This window comes from Atta colombica, unplaced genomic scaffold (assembly GCF_001594045.1).
Source record: "Atta colombica isolate Treedump-2 unplaced genomic scaffold, Acol1.0 scaffold238, whole genome shotgun sequence".
NCBI classification, from domain to species: domain Eukaryota; kingdom Metazoa; phylum Arthropoda; class Insecta; order Hymenoptera; family Formicidae; genus Atta; species Atta colombica.
The window spans coordinates 2,339,631-2,358,066 of NW_017259336.1; the positions used below are offsets into that span (position 1 = coordinate 2,339,631).

At 28.9% G+C, this 18,436-nt stretch overlaps 1 protein-coding gene across 1 annotated transcript; it reads right to left on the reverse strand.

Annotated features, from left to right (window-relative positions):
• Window positions 1-3,619: 3,619 nt before the first annotated feature.
• On the reverse strand, window positions 3,620-17,947 carry LOC108688663 (mediator of RNA polymerase II transcription subunit 15-like). Its single transcript, XM_018194994.1, has 3 exons — window positions 17,872-17,947; window positions 8,051-8,247; window positions 3,620-5,527 (listed from the first exon to the last, which is right to left on the reverse strand). The coding sequence occupies exons 1-3, from the start codon at window positions 17,891-17,893 to the stop codon at window positions 3,620-3,622; spliced, it is 2,127 nt and encodes a 708-aa protein (XP_018050483.1). The 5' UTR covers window positions 17,894-17,947.
• Between the last annotated feature and the right edge of the window lie 489 nt (window positions 17,948-18,436).

The following is an 18,436-nucleotide window of genomic DNA, read 5'->3' on the forward strand; positions in this document are numbered from 1 at the left end:
GAAAAATATAAAAATTGTAAAATATATTAAAGTTAACATATTTTACAAATATATTTGCACGATGTTACAAGAAAGTAAAAAAACAATTTAAAAATTAATTTTATGTGTTGCTGATACAATTTTATATAATATAATCCTGTGTAATTTGTTTTATATTCTTCTTGCGTATAGAATTATATTTTGTATCATTTTGATTTAATTATACATATATATTTTTTCTATTCTACAAACAAAATTCTTTCAACAAATCCGAGTAAATTTCATGATCAAAACTGCAGATGAGAGAATGGAATCATTATCGTATTATTGAGGTCAATGTTACGGTTTTATAAATAACTATAGCAGCACAGTGGTTGTCCTTGCCAAGTAACGCAGGAAAGTTTCAGGAAGTTGCTAATACTAGCACGGATCACATTATAATCAGTTTGTAGAAAAATTTGGAATATAAAATTTTAAGTTGCTTATAAAATCATTGTTTTGGATACATAATTTCTATTATGCACACGCAACATCATTTTATAAAATAAAATGACCGAATAAATCTTGATATTAATAAAAAAATTGAACAACAAAAACGTAGGAAAAATGATATACATTTTAAAATATATACAAAAAATTACGCAAATTAGAATATTTATTGTATTCCTTTATACAATTTTTAATTATTGTAGAAAAAAATATTATCAATTTTTATTTACGCAAGATACTGTTACATATAAAAGAGATACTTTTTCTTTTAATAGTATACTTTTTATGCATTTTGTACAAGATAATAATATAAGTAGCACGAGTTATATAGCTTTCAATTAAATCCTAATAAACATATTTAACATTTAAACACATTTCTTCATTAAAACTGATTTGATATTTAAGGAGAATCTTGTTTGCCTACAAATTGATTGCCTTCAGCATTGTTTACCTACATCATATTTGCGATTATCTAACATGCACAAATATAAAATTAAGAGAAAAAGACATTTTTGCACATATGACAATATTGCACACAATCTGCATTGCATACATAATATTATCGTCTACAAATCGATTGCATACAAGCACTTTTGTGCATAAATAAAAACTTGAGAAACGAAGTCATTTGTCTACATGTATTATTATAGACAAATGATTTCGTCTTTGATGTTTATTTTTGTGCGCAATAGTGTATGTAGGCAAATAATATCGTAGGCAATTGATTTGTAGACAAAAGGAATCATCTCGGATATCCAAGTATATTTATAATTATATTTAAGTATATTTAAATGTAATATATAAATGTAATATATAAAATATTTATATAATATTTTGAAAAAATAAATAGAAATAAATATTTATGAATACCTATCAATACCTAAATATTCTGTGCTGTCTGAGTCTAGATGTGAAGATCTGATTGGAGGATTTAATTCTGTCATTTGTACGTAAGACCTCACCTCATCCTTGCATCATTAAAAAAGATATACGCTCCTGTTCAGTTAATATTAGTATTTTAAGTAAATATTGTACAATCAAAGATAATTATGTGGGAGGAGGAAAAGAGAAAGAGAAAGGAGGAGACTCATACAAACACGCGTGCGCTCATACACAAGATTTATAAATCCGACCGGGCAACTTCCACGCGATATACCTTAGATAATGTTAATACCAGCGATATTAACTTTCAAATCTCATAACTTGAAAAGTATTGATTAAAAGAGACTTTATTATAGTGTTGAAAATCTCTTGACATCAACTATTAGATTCTGAAATAAAAAAATAGAGCATTTTACTTAAAAAAATCGATTTGATTTTGGCCTGATCTTGGTAGCATCATCCAAGATAAAACTTATAAGATCAATAAATAAATCATTTTAAACCTTACAACTTTTGTGTATTTATAAAATGTGTATTAATAAATATTTTTCTCAGAAATTACTTTTCAAGATATTTATGGAATTCGGGACTTTTTGTACATTCTGCATACATATAATATCCATGTGACTCTATCAGATAAAAAAATAAATTATTGGAAACAGTTTTCATAATTATTCATAATCGGTTGCCTTCATTTATAAAACGTTTATCGAATCGCTATAATGATCATTGCAGTAATAGTATCATTATACATATACAATAAAGTGAAGGGCATATTATGCGTTTATATTACACGCTTAACATAAACGCATAATTATACTTAATTATTTTTATATTCTTTTCAGATTATTACTTTCTTCTTTTATTCATGATAATTATTTTTTAAACGCGATTATGTTAATATATGACATAACACAATAGAATAAATTTTGATGTTTTATTTCTTAACAAATAATGTGTTTCTTGTGAGATGTTTTACTGAAAAAGAAACGTTTCTCAAACAATTCCGTCACTGTTCAATTTTTAGAAAATTAGATTCGTTTTGAATTTTTCTTATGTAATAATGCAAATGTGATGTAATATAAATATAGTATAGAGTTATAAGAAAAAAACTTTTTAGAATATATGAAAATAAATGTGATGATATAAAATCTTTTTTGTGTACAATTTTAAATGATATATTAAATGATATATTAAATTAAGTAATAAAATTTTTAATATTAAACCTACACTGATTTATAAGGTTTTTGTTTCTCTACATCTGAATAGTGATTTTTATGTATTTCATGTATTTTACTCCGTAAAGCAAAAAAATAAGTTTAAATTGTTTAAAATTATTTTTTTTTATAAAATGCTTAATATCTTAAAATCTAATGGAATTTTTATAACCTTGTATTTTTTTTATCAACAGTTAGGAATAAAAATCATCATTCAGATGTTGAGAAACAGAAACCTTATAATACAGTGTACTTAACGATGAGTATTAATAATGTCTTTAATATTAATAATAATATTATGAACTAGCTGTTTTTAATAATATTATTTGCTAGGAAGATCTATGATAAAATAATTGAAATTGATCCATACAAAATTCTTGCATGTTCATTTTTTTGTATTTTCTATTTACATTTCTTATTTATAAATAGATATATAAAAATATTTCTCGTTTCCGTAATATGTAACATTTTGTTTTGTGTTGATAAAAATTTAAAAAGAAAGATGTAGACATGAATAAGAAAGAATAAAGGAAGTATTACCTTCGTACTATGAAGCAAGATTTTAAAATAGTTCGTGTTTTTAAAATATTTTTATTAATTAAAATTCTATTATTTACAAAAAAGTATAAATTAATAATCATTTGACTCAGCACCGTATTTAATATCTACTAGATAATCGCGCGTAAAATTATTGCAATATCTTTTCGATTATAAATTATATTCTGTTTGTTATCATATACATCAAGAAAATATTTTTTAAAAATTATATTCATCTTTTTTATATGTGCTCTACAGATTTTTCTAAAGTTTGCTATAGTATATTTGTAACTTTATAAACGAATTTATTTTACGCTCTCCGTACAAAATTAACGTAGCTATTTTTGACTACGTTTACACGGCACCCTTAATCATATAAGTTTAAAACGAAAAAAAGAAAGAAAATTTTATCATTTGATAGAATAAAAAGAATTTAGGAAAGAAATAGATTTAAACTAATAGTAACGTTTAGGTTTCTCTAAATGTTATCATTCTTTTACGACAACGAAAATCTATCACTCGTTATTTTTAAGTGACGGTTGTCTGGTGCCAAAACTGGGTTCCAAGGGTACCAAGTAAGTGACTTTCTCGCTAGCATTAGCGTCGTCTTGTTTGAGAATAGGTGTATTCTTTCTGGATCTTTGCGATCGAACCTCTTCATATGTAACATATTCAGGCCTGACTGCCGGTCGCTGTTTCTTCAAATAGTATACTGCGGAAGCATTCTCCGGCACGTAATTCTGCTGAGTCGATTTTGTTGTCTGAGGTATCGGGGTGACGGTGTAACCGGAATTAATTAGAACAGACAACTCTTCTTGCGTCAGAGGCTGCTGATCCTTAGGAGAGGGAACACGTACAACTTGAGGAGTATTTAGTTGGTCTTGATCAATAACCTCTTCGATGGTAAGAGATTTGACTGGCGACTTTTTTAAGAGACCTGATTGAGAAACATAAATGGAAGACTGAGTCGGTGGGACTTTGAGTTTGTGTACTTGACGAGGTTGATTGATAACAGGTTGAACGTAAGCTTGCTCTTGAACGGTAGTTTCACTGGAATCATCTGGTTTAGTCACGGATCTAGTGGCATAGGTAGAGCCGGAAGCCTGATACTTGTTCACGTCATCATTGGTAAAGTAATTATTAAGTGTCGGGAGCTTTTGAGAATTAGGTAAAAGATATTGAACAACTGGTGTACCATCAGGATCTACCTTCTTAGATTCTGCCTGAGCTTTAGCGGCTGCCAAAATTTCAGTGTTGGCTTTGGCGCGTGACTGCTGATAAATTTTGTACAATGCTAAGGCTTGAGCCTCCGCTAATGCCTGAGCTTGGGCCTGAGCACGCAATTGATTTCTTTCAAAGTTCAAAGCGTCGATATGAGCCTTCTCCTGTGCTCTTACATGGGCCTGCTGTTGAGCCTCGACTTGACGTACAGCGTCAGTGTGGGCTTTCTGTTCAGCAGCTGCCTGAAGTCTCCTGGCTTCGGCGGCTTCGGCAGCCGCCTGCGCCTTTAATTTTGCCCTGTACGCGGCCTCTGGATCCTTAGGTTCCAACCGACCTTCGATGTGAGCTCGTCCGGCTTCGCTCACTTGCTCTCCTTGTTGAATTTGTTCCAAGGCGCTCTGTTGTCTATACCTCTCGTGATCGATTCTGATCTGTTCTAAAGCGGTGTCATGATGTTTTTGATATGATGCCTGAGCAATTTTCTGAAAAGCTAAGGCCTGCGCTTCGGCCTGAGCCTGAGCTCTGGCATTTGCTTCAATTTCCGCCTGGGTCTGCCCTTGATGAGCTTTCAATTGACCACCGTCGCTTTCGTAGTCGTATTGCGGAGATGGTCGGAAAGATTCGATTCCTTTTGTCGCATAATCTACCGCTTGCGTTTGGTACTGAATCTGAATTGGTTGCTCGATCGACTGATACGTCGCCGCCACTTGTTGTTGTGGCGGATAACGAGGAGGCGGACTAGTTTCAATATGATATTGTTGGTATTGTGTGTTGGGAGGTAACTGAGGCACCGGTGCCGCCGTTGGTTTTACATATTCTTGTTGGGAATAGCCAGTTTTAGGCTGCGTCGGAATCAGATTAAACTCTTGGGCCTGATTGGCGGATACCAATTGCAACAACTCTTGCTCGAACGTGCCTAGCTTCGGTGAAGTGTAAGATTCTACTTGGTACGTTGATGCTCCGGATGGACCGCGTGTCGGCTGTAATGCCTGAGTCTGTGCCTCAGCTTGAATCAACTGGGGATGTAACTGAGGTTTCGGTCTAGCAGGAACTACGGGTTTGCGATAATTGTAATATGCCTGCTGCAGCGCCTGCTGCTGTTTGGCATAAAGTGGCCTACGCTGAGGCTCATTGGGTCTTGCGTATGCCTGCGGCTCAGTTCCGGTGAATTGTCGTAGAACAGCTAAGTATTCGGGCGATAGCTGAAATTTGTACATTTTTCTACGTTAATAAACATTTGCGTTATAGCGAGAAATTGTCTTAAGGATGCGAGTACGTGAGGGCATTTTATAACATTTGTGACAAGATAAATGCCGATTCATTCGCACAATCGGTATGTGAACGAGTCAATGCTTGTCTTGTGAAATCACAAAGAGATGTCGTGTTACCTCGTGTGCTCACACCCTTAATCTTGATGGTGAACTATCTAAATCAGCGTTAAAAAGCAGGCAAATAATAGATTTCACGCAAAGTTCGATAAAATTTTAAATACAAAATTGATTACAATAGTTATATACAACAAAATACTATGCGCAATTATAATATAAATAATTTTGGGAACTAAGCAAAACTAAAACGTATCTATAAGATATCATAATAGGGATTATCATGAGAGTATCCTGGTCCCTTTATTACCCCCCCTTTATTACCCAATTACTTATATAAGTATTATAGATAAAGAATATAAATTTTTTATTGTTCCGAATATTTCGTTTTCAAAATAAACAATAAATAAAAAAACGGACAAATAAGAGCCTAAATTTACAGTAATTGAAGCGATTATATCAATATATATTTCTTAATATTACATATGTATAACAAATACCGAACTTTCGGCTTAATTCAAGCCAGCAGTCTTGTACAATACAATCTCTTGATAAATAATTCGAGACACCTCGGTTGTTTTGTATACTTCACTGTGAATATGTCGTTAAAGAAAGTGAATGCTTGGTGTCGTGGCATTCGTTTTGCCGATCGTTATTTAACTTATTGTTATTTATTGTGCAGTTTATGGAGTGTAATAGCACTTAGTTTAACAGCTAAATGACGGTTACATACTTCAGATTTGGTAATCTGACAGACTTTCTTGCTGCACTCGATTATTTCGATTTACAATTACTTGATTTGTATTAAGGAAATTGTAATATAGACAACCAAAATGTCTCGAATTATTTATCAAAATATTACTCGGGTAATATACCTATGAATTAGAGTAGGAATATCCGAGACGATTCTGGATATTGATAGCCTTAATCTACAGCTATATATTGGTAAATTTTTTCAAATTTTCGAGACTTGTAATTGAAAATAAAAAATAAAAAGTAAAAATTAATTAAAAATTAATTAAAGGTAACGCAAATAAAAGAAATAATAATTAAAGGTGATATATTCTATTTTGTTTCATTTCCATTATTCTGTGAATGAACTTGATCTTATTAATAACTTGAAACAAATAATCGAAGGTTAGATTATTGCTCTGTAAGTTATCGCAACAACTCAGTAGATGAGCTGGATAGTGACCGATAAAGAAGCAATGATCACGAAAGTGACTCATCTCGCTGTAACGGTACACAAGGCCGTGGGGAAGGTTATAATTCTATAAGCGTATGAGATAAAACTAGAAACTTATACTCGGCTGTTAGTGGGTGTGGTTGTACCGGTTCTGTCAGGTCGAGGCGATTAGAAGGCGTGCAAACTTGCAAGCGTTATGCAAGCGAATGATTGCATTCGAGCAGCGGCACTACTGAGCGATCACGAGCGACCGCGTAGGCAGCACACATCTCGGCAAAATCTCCGTTACCTTTTTTTTTGTAATCGAATCTATAGATTTGCGAATATATCTAATATTATTTATTGAATCAATACAATGGTAATTGATAATAATAAAAATTTATTCATATTTTTGCGCATCTTTTGAGTATATCAGTTTAAATTTATGGAAATAAAATATTTTTTACAATACTTCTATTTATTTAACTTAATTTATGATGTTCCATCAAATATTCAGCCACTTAACTTGATTTATGAAAAATTATTATCGCTTATTGTCATATTAATATCATTTTTGAAAATGTATACTTTGTTTTTTATCATACAATTTTATGTTCCTTATATGCTATATATTTTAACAATATAATAAATATTTTTAATAATATTAATCATAAAAATCCATCTAAAGTAACAGCTGATAAAAGTAACATATATTGAATAATTATTTTAATTTCAAGCTTATTAGAAGTTTAACTTCATTTAACAAGAAAGGATAAAAATGCTGAGAGACAGTAGGGGGAGAGAGGGATCCGGTGTTTCACGGAATGTACAATCTCTCGTTATCCTCGAAGTGCACTGGTGAAATGGAAATCCTCATACAAGTAATGAGAGTAATAGAGTCTAGCAAAGCTGACTACTACCTCGTTGCATCAGAACACCTAGATCTTGAAGGCGGACCTAAGTCTTTCTTTCTCTTTTTCTCTCTCTCTCTCTCTCTCTCTCTCTCTCTCTCTCTCTCTCTCTCTCTTTCTACATGCTGTTATTCAAATGTCTTATAAAAATAGTCTGTTCATGGCTAGTTAGTCAGCACGTTAGTAGGCGAATAAGCAATCAATATAGTCATATTGACCAATGACAATAATGCTGAATATTCGACGAAATATTTAATACTGAATATTCTATAATGCGATTAGTTGAAATTTAATGGATATATATACGATAAAATTATTTCATACCTCTTGAGAGTCATCACCGTGTCGAATAACGAATTGGCTAGGTGAAGCTCCATAAATGCCGTTGCTTGAAACTGGTGATCTCTTGACAGGATCTTTGATATCGACCTCTAGCAAAACAATGTCATCAGCATTAGTCACTGATGACGCCGTTTTCTTAGCGAAGCTGATCTCCTCTCCAGCGGAGATTGTAAGGAGACCTGTTGATTTCAAATATTGAAATATACAAAATCGTTCTTAACTGGTTTAGAAATTTTGACATTTTTACTCAAATTAAAAAGATTTCTTTATTTAAAAATTAATTACTTTAATAAATATAATAAATGTAATAAATGTGTTAATCAACAAATATGTTTTTTTATGTACATTTCTTCTATTATGTCATACGATAAAAATTTCTTTTGAAATTTTTCAAAACGTGCACGCGCGCACGTGCGCGTGAAAATTGTCTGCTGCATAAAATGCCAAATCCTATATACATTTCCTTTTGGAGTTTGATGGAGTTGAATAATCGAACGTGGAAGTGACTTTTACCTATATCGTTCTGCCTGACCGCGAACGCTTAGAATAGAGCTGGGAAAGTAATGCAGAGAAAGTTACAACGACGTGCGCTCAAGAAACTCTTCCCACGGATTTTGCTTTCAACATTTCCAGGCGCCTTGTCGTAACGGAAAGAAATAAGCGTATGAACAGTTCGGTTAATGAACTGTATCTAATACGTTAATTTTTATGTACTTACGTATGCTATGATATTAAAAATAAAAAAAATTAAATTTACATATTGACAGTGTTATTAGATCAATTTTGCATTAGTATGCAATTCAAATTAAGCTCGTAATAAAATAATAAGAAAATCGATAAATATTTCATTGTGTTTCTTTGACAGAATGATGTAAAATTAAAATTAGAATTGTATTATATGTGTAAAAATTGCAAACTGTGCTGTAAAAGTGAAAAATCGATGTCGTATACTAAAACATTTGTTAATATATTACATATTAGCTTTAGCAATTTTTTACAAAGTAATTTTTTTACAAGATAATTAATAATCATAGAATCTTAATTAAAACGAAGTTTAATATCTTTGTTTTGACTGCCATATATTTTATTAATTTCATTAATATTAATTTTATTAATTTTTAAATTTTGTTGATATATAAATAATACTTTTCTCGATACTTTAATGCATCGTTAATAAATCATACTTCAAAATATGTATATTTATAAAGTAAGTGTTTACGTAGAAAGAGAAAGAGAAATGGAAACATTTATTTTATTTAAAATGCTTAACTAATTAATTCGCGTATCTTTTAGAAACGCTTTTTTTAATTATTTCTAATCATTTAAAAGTTAATCTTGATAATTCTTGGATGATCCTGAAAGTGAAGTCGAGGAAAGTTTCCTTTTACATTTTTTGCTTCTTATACCCACATCACGTAAGCGGCATAATGATTTCACAAAATGCATGCCTTCATTACCAGTTTCTTTAGCAATTTACTCACTAAGAATCATAAGTTATTATCGCAAAATTTGATTTACATATCGTGCAATAAAGATGTAATTACAGTATTTTGATTATAAATGATGAAGATATACAAGAATTGAGAAAATGACGTGTTACGACCTTGCTATGGTTTTCTAATGAAGATGTTAAACAAATTAGTTTTCTTTAACAATAAAAAAAATGAAATAGACTAAATTTGATGGTGCTCATTAAATTTATGATTTATATGAGGATTTATAGATTTTCTAATTTTCACTGAAAAATAACAAATCTCCTTAACTATGAATTTATTCGGCATATAATTCTTTTTCTACGTGATTCTACATTGCAAATAAATAACTAAATAAAAAACACTACATAAGCCAAATTGGAGGTGGATCCAATGAAAAGTGTTATTTATGAAAAAAGAGATATAAAATTTATTAAAGAACTTATTTTGCAAATTAACTAAGTATTTAAAGATTCAGAGAATTAAAAATTTAGATTAGTATCAATAATGGCACAAAATTACGACTTATGTGTTAAATAATTTAAATTACAAAATTATTTTGCGAATTTAAAGTACTAAATTTGAAGAAAGACATTTTGAAATAAATTATTACATTGTCTCATTTTCTATAAAAGCAGTATTATTATAAATATGATCACGCCGATTCTTTTGAAATAAAGAGAGAAAAGCGTGCGGCAATCCGGTTAGCTTTCCTTCTTTTGTTAGTCCGTGGGATATTGCACGGATGTGCGTAATTTTTCCCTCGTTGAGTAATAATACTATATGCGCGTCCTTAGGAGGAAGCCGTGATTAAGCAACATCCCCCATACCGCGAGTGTATACGTACAATTAACAAACTTTATTTAATTAATGTGTTTCACGAAGTTTGTATCTTAATGTTACTTTATTGAACATTATTTTTGTATTTACATATTTATATAATTATTTATATATTTATAAATATTATATAGACTAGATTATTATATAGAATCCGTATGAAATGGAACTATTGAGAACTACTATTGAAATATTTCTATAGTTGCTATAATAGTTGCTTGAATAGTAATTATTAGCAACATAAACGGTAATGAAGTAGTAACTACGACTATTGGTGAATAATATTATTACTAACAATATGATAATAATATTGTAAATCTGAACATTTATCTATGACATTTTTTATGTTCGGCTTCAAAAATCAAAATGACCAAAAATCAAGATAATCTATGAAATTTTTATATTTTTGAGACATATAACTCATACATTCTTAAGCAAATAAAAGACATAAACAAATGTTAATTAATGTTTTGTTTATAATCATGATGTCATTATGTTTTGTTTATAATCATGATGATGTACATACATATAAGTTTCAATTGTTTCTCGGAGAAAATTTAGAATCTAATTTAGAATGATTTTTTCTATTTTTCATTGGTACAATGTAGTTATAATTACTACCAAGCAAAGATTCGATCGATAGATATAATACAAATAAGTGATCTTTCAAAACTGCAGTGTTAGGTTTAATAGGTTCGAGCGGATTAGAGGTGAAATTAGTGATGCAATAAGGACAATGCGAAACCACGCCATCGACCTTTCACTTTCGGATAATCTGTCCTGAGTATCTGATCAAGATTCCTTAAGGCCACATAATATTTCTGCTCTATTCTAGCAAAAATTGTCTCTATAAGATTATTTTGAAAATTGATACTTTAAATTAGTTTTTATTTTAAAATATCCCTAAATGTTTAAGATCATAAATGTTTAAGAATAAATAATCGAGAAAATTTATAGAAAACTATTTAGATATTACAACGCTAATCAATCCTTGTACCTTATGATAATGTATATAATGTTATATCATCATATATCAACAATTGTTTTGTTTTCTTTACTTTATTTTCTTATCTAAATAAATATTCAAATACTGACGGCGAAGTTGAGCCTTAGTAGCTCTAATTCTTCAAATATTAATGTTATTTAATATTATTTAATATTATTATTTGTTATTATTTGTTATATTTATAAATAATAAGTTTATAATATTTGAATAAATAAGACAATAAACTGTGAAATTGTTTATTTAGAAGTACTTCCCTTAAGAAAAAATGTTTTAATATACTGACTATTCAGTATATTGGAACACTTTTTTTTTAAGAATTTAAGAAACGGAAGAAAGGGAAATGCAAGAATGTAGAAGATAATGAAAAAGAGTGTTGATATTCCATGTTGGCAATGTACAGTATTATATTAGCGTATATTCTGTGACATATTATTACTGGCAGTTTTCACTTTTAGTTCTAGCTTAAAGCTGCGCACAGACTTCCGCCTTAGTCGCGGGTCGAATCATTCATTAGAGGCCGTTAGTAAGTGATACATGCAGAAAAATATGTACAAATAAAAATTCTCAATATACATACATACATACACACATCTATATATATGTTAAGCATGTATTATGTATACACAGTATTTATTAAATAGCGCCCACCAATCATATAATGCTCCCTAATAAAAAATTGAGTCAAAATATCCTGAACCATTTTTTGTACAACGCTCAATGAAGCAGTTATTATCGAGTAAAGCTAATCCAATTGGCGCCTTCCTTTCGACTACACGTCAGTGAACCGTTTGATAGTGGTCTACTTACCAAGTGCGCGGTTCACTGACGTGTGCCTGAATAAAAAACGGCGCTAATTGAATTATATTTACTTGGTAATAATTTTTTTATTGAGTATTGTAGAAAAAATGGCTCAGGACTTTTCGATTCAATTTTTGATAGGACTATGCACTATAATAGCACTATATATGTTTATACTATATATATATATATATATATATATACATTATATAATTAGAGTTATTAGGTATTATTTGAAAAATACCCTGTTATATGTACATATATATATTATATGTATTTCTATATTATAGATATACAGGGTGTCTCATAATATTTCTTCTTAATATTTTGGGAATGAAAAAGGATGAAATTTTGAACTAAAAGTTTTCTTCCAATTTTCTTTCTTTCCGATTTTTTAGCTCAGACTATTATTTATCAATTTATTAACGATTACAGCTGATTAATTAGATTGCACCAAGTCGGAGTACGCAGAAGCGCAGTATGCCATAGGACTCCTTGTGTTTATTGAACATTCTCTCGATTAAAATTTTATTATTTTTAATAAATAAATAAATAAAATATGTTATGGATAAATTATTTATTTATTTATCTATACATATTGTACGTAACAATCTTCCGCTTTGACTACTTTCGATTTTCAAGTTGGTAGCAGTTGCAGCTGCAACCCGGTACTATATGGTATATCGGTTAGAAAGGCGATACCGTTCGTTCACGCAATTTATGTTCGACATCGATTTCTCAATCGATGGCGATACGAGCGCGTGAGATTTTTCATTTCAACTGTCGTGGCTATTACTGATTTGTGTTATAAATAACGTATATAACAGAGCAAATAAATAATAAATTTATAAAAATGAGAATAGTCGCCATATATAGAAAATATTTAATGATTAGTTACGAAATATCATCGCCCGCGGCGGATAATTTCATATAAACATAATCTATATAAATGCCATACAGAGTCATTACTATATAAATAAAAAAATTATATAAAAAATGCAATAAATATAATTAACACGTGACTTTTTTTCTGTATTATTGATAAAATTATAGTCGTTTGCAATTATCTTCTACATAATTTTAATAATATAAACATTTTTTATTATTTATGCGAAATGAAGTTAACTTTTTATATTCGTTAAATGGCGTTAAACAAACTTTGATACAATTACTATTTCAATATTTTGCATCAAATCTATTTTAAAAATATTTCGAATGATAAATATTTTAAATACAATTTAATGACTAAATTAGGAAAATACAATAATAAAGATCTGTTAATATGTGAATAAAAATTTATCCCGTCATCATAGCGACGACATGAAAGATCTCGATAACATGCAATAATAGCCTAGGAAGGAAACGCGTTTCTTAACTTGACGGTTTTTTATACATTGGAGGAAACGAGAGATCATAAAACATAGATTCGAGTTCTCATTGCGGCATTGTATCAGTGTACTAAGGAGGAAATTAGGCAAAGAGACCCTGCGGCTTCTCGTGCAATTATCGTTACGTGAATTCTTTCGAAGATGAGAAAATCTGATAGCTTCATGTTACGAGAAGGATGTTTTACAGCGGTGTCATGGACTATGAAGAAACTCGCAAAAGAAAATAAAATTACACGGCATGTCAAGTAGAAACTGATATGTTATAGTGCGTATAGCTACTCTTTGCATAAACGTACGTCGGAAGCAACTTTCTACTGATCTGAACATTGCCATCCATATTGCTAAAGTTGATATTAGCTTAATAAAGTACAGTATAATACAGTTGAACATATAATTAAATTGCATTCAATTACATCATGATGTTCATTAAGAGTATTTCAGTTTAATTATCAATCAGAAATATATTATACAATAAAAGAGAAAATACATTTACTACACGTAAATGTATACATTTTGTTGTGTACTAATAAGTATATTTTATTCTGTTTGAAAAAAAGATAATTAGAAAAAAGAGAAATTTTTATAACAAATATGTATGTAAGAATTAATGCATATAACTTATTTAATAAATTGAAGAAAACCGCTATCTACTATTTTCTATTAAAATTGTACGTTAATCTAATTTAAGAAACATTAACAAGGGAAAGCAGAGAAATATCTCCTTTCAATTTTGATAAATTTTTCATATATTGTAATTCAAATTAAAATAAGAAACATATATTTTTTCACATAGGTATTTTTTTCAGGGGGTAAAATACTCCTTGAAAGAAAATTGATTTTTTTTCGAAGCAAATATTGTTAAATAAGCAAATATTGTTTAATATTATAAAACTATAAAGGTTAGAAAAAATTTTTTAAATAAAAGTTAAAAAAATTTACTTCAATAAAAATAATAATAATAATAATAATAATAATAATAATTGTCCTTTATTTTTCATTTTTATAAACTTACATTTTTTTAGTAAAAAATTGCTTGATAAAAATTAAATATGCCTAGGTGAAAAAGGTCATACGTGGTCAAGGCGATTCTTTATGTCTAATCATATTTCTTTCTTGTGAATTTATATAATTTCTGCGAGGGTTTCTTTTGCCTACAAATCGATTGTCTACAGCACCGTTTGTCTACTCTTATTTCCTTACAAATTGATTGCTTATTGCCTACAGCTTGATTGTCTAATATATGAACTTTTACGCACCATTAAAAATTTTAGAAATGAAGTCATACTTCAAACAAGTTGAAATTCTCTACATTTGAAACGTTATAACTGAAACGTTATAACTGAACGTTTAATTTACTACGTTTTATATATTGATCATTTACAATGTGGAAACTCGAACTGACATGATAATAGACGATCATCTCCATTAATTTCAAAGAATGACAAGTATGAATTGATTATGATACAATATGCGAGAATTATCTTGTTTTGATTAATTATTTTTATAATCTGCACCGTTGAATTTCAATAAATTGTATTTAACATAAAAAATAATGATAACATAAAATGATAATAAAAATATGTTAATTTAGTATTAAATCTAATATATCTAATTTGGCTTGTAGTCTTATTGTTTTTGTTGTTTAATTTAATCATTTAAATCGTTTATCGGAAAAATAAAAGTTTTTAATTTTAAAAAGGATGTGCTTCTTCTTCTCTTTACGCTGGAGGAAAAAGAGAGCCGTGCAAGAAATACTATAAAGAATAGGCCTTTAGTATATTCCGCTTCATAAACGCTCTACACAATAATAGCCTTCATTACGAAATCTTATTTATTGTACAATGCAAGTGAGTCATAACTTTAATAATAATTAATTTTAATGAAAAAAAAATATTTTAGTAAAAACAAAAAGAAATTATTGTAAACACGATTTAACAAAATAATAAAAAAATTAGCTGTTGCATTCTTTTAATAAAATGTATTGTATTGTAATATGTTCCAAAAGTATATTTCCCAAAAAATTAAAACTATTTTAATTATAATTTTCGGATTCAGCAAGTAAAAACGATAAATTCAACATGCGTGTTTTTCAAATTGCCAAAAATACAGAAATTCTTTCTATTGCAATGCACAGATTAATTGTGAATAAATAAATAAAAGAATTAATTGTTCTATAAATAAACTTTATTCATTTACAGAACAATTAATCTCTGTATCGCCATGAAACTTTGTATAATCATAGATATAAATTAATTTAAAATATAAGATATATAAGATAATTAGACATATAAAATAATTAGACTGTATATGGGCTTAAAATCCAATATGCCCTACTCACTGTGCAATTACGCCTTAATTCAACAAGCTGCAGTAATAAATCCTGCAGGTTGCCATCTAACTCGATTCATTTTATTGTTCACTTTGTTTATTCTGTTATTGAGTAAAGTAAAGTACAGTAAAGTAAAATACAGAACACAATGTAGATATAATATTTTGTAAGTATATACCTAATAATTGTTTTTTTATTACTACTAAGAGATAGTTATTAAATTCCATAGTTTATTGTGTTGTAATTCTATATTTATATTTTATAACACTGTATTTAGTTTATATATTTTTGTCATAATGTTTTGTTTATAACCAAAGAAGCAATCTAAATACATTGAGTGTGCACATTAATTGTATAACTTCTTTTTGTTATTCCAGATCATAGATTTAAATTCGATCGGATGCATTTAGTGCACACTAGATATTAAAGCTGTCATATAGGAATTGATATAAAGTTTAATATAGAATATATAGAAACGGGTTAAACTATCTTCAATACATTTTATTGTATTGTTAAGTAAAATATGTATTTTTAATTGAAAATATTTCACTTTTACATCTAAATTAAATCAATATTAAACTTTAATATGCACTATGCATTGATGCACATTAATGCATCTAATTGAGTTGGCTATAATTCATTTGCTAAACTTTGTGGAAATAAGTAAATAAGTAAAAAAAGTCAGTTGCTTAGAAAATTGTTTTTTGTATCCTTTAATATACCAATAAAAAACGTGTCGATATGTTAATAATCTTATAATCTTACAGAAGTAATGGGACTTTATTTTGTATTTTCCAGCATTTGTTTACGAAAAAGGGGAAAACATATTTAGTTATATATACCTAATATCACCTAAATGTTATCTTTTCTTAAAATGTTTAGTGTACTATAAATATTTGAAAACATCTTATATTGTTTTAATATTTAGAAGTGTTTTCTTTTTTGAATCTGATCAGAATTTTTAATTTTGAACTCAAAAATTAGATAAAATCGCAAAGGTTTAGGTAGATCATATATAGGGTTCGATTACTTCACAAAAAATTAAAAATTTTTTCATTATTTTGTAAGTGAAAGTATAATAACTAAATATAATAATAAATAAACAAATATAAATTTAATATGAATATATAAATAAATATGTACGCTGTTGTTTACACAACTTTTATACAGTTTTGATTAGTTTTATGTTGAAAATATAAATATTAATACATTTTCAATTTCAAATTTTTTTTCATTAACTATATAAGTGATATTTTTAATAGAATAAATACCATTAAAAAATTTTACGAAACATCTACTCATTAGTAAAAGACAAAACAATAAAAAAGATTTAGTAGACTAAATTATCTATTAAATTATCTACTAAATAAACAGTTTTTTAAAGTTATTTGATATTTAAATATAATATAATACATATATATTATTTTATTTGAAATTTACATAAAATTCATGTAAAAACTTTACTGAAATTAATAGTTGTATCAATTTGTATTTATTGATTTATATTTTTAAAAATTAAATGTGCGTATAGCGCTTTTATATTTTTAATAAAAAATGAAAATCAATCTCCTTAAACATATTCATCATTTGAAAAATATTTCAATGTTTTCATCAGAAAACATAAATATAAAATAATCGTTATCCTTCTATATTTTTCATTAAAAAACAATAAAAATGAATATACATTTGCATAATAAAATGAAACAATTCAAAATACATTTTTTCAATTTTTTGTGAGTAATTTCCTATTGTAGTGAAGAGCAGAATCCGTTTTCCCCACACAAAATTCACATCCACGTTTCGCAACAAAAAAAACACACACGCATGAATTATCGTTGCACGTACACTCCGCAGCGTGTTATTCACATGGAGATAAGTTGATAAAAAGGGGGCGATATGAATTGAATCATAAGCACTTTTGCACTGCAAAATTTTATCCTTTTCTTGTGAGAATGTGACGTGATCGCACTCACCTGCGAGGATAAGCAGCCACATGGTGAGAGCGAGTAAGTGACGGAATTGCCGAGCGAATGTTTGGTAGAAGTGAAGTGTAGTGGCTTTATAGTCCGAGGGAAAAGGCCGCGCCCGTGGTTCGCAGACCAAGTGGGGTTCTCATATCCGTAACTTTTCCGCAGTCTATCTTGCACTCGACTGCACATTCGGCACATATAGGCGCAAGTCCCGCCATTGGACTCCTTCATTTTCCTTACTTTCTATTATTTGCCATTTGTTTGAAAAACTGGATCTAAATTGAAGATTAGTTTTGGTATTCTAATATGGTAACTCTTAACAAAATAGAAGTTAATACAACAATCGATCATATTCATTACTACTATATAAGACCCAAGATCACAAAATAAGACAAAATTAAGTAGAAGACAATATAGATTTAATGTATATATGACTAAATCCTCTTTTGTTTTGATTTCTGAACAAGATTGATACCGTGTTATATCGCAATCATTCACCATGCAACCGTACTCATTTCCACCAAGCTTCCTCCCAAGACTTTTCTCATAACGTGTCGTAGGTTGTATA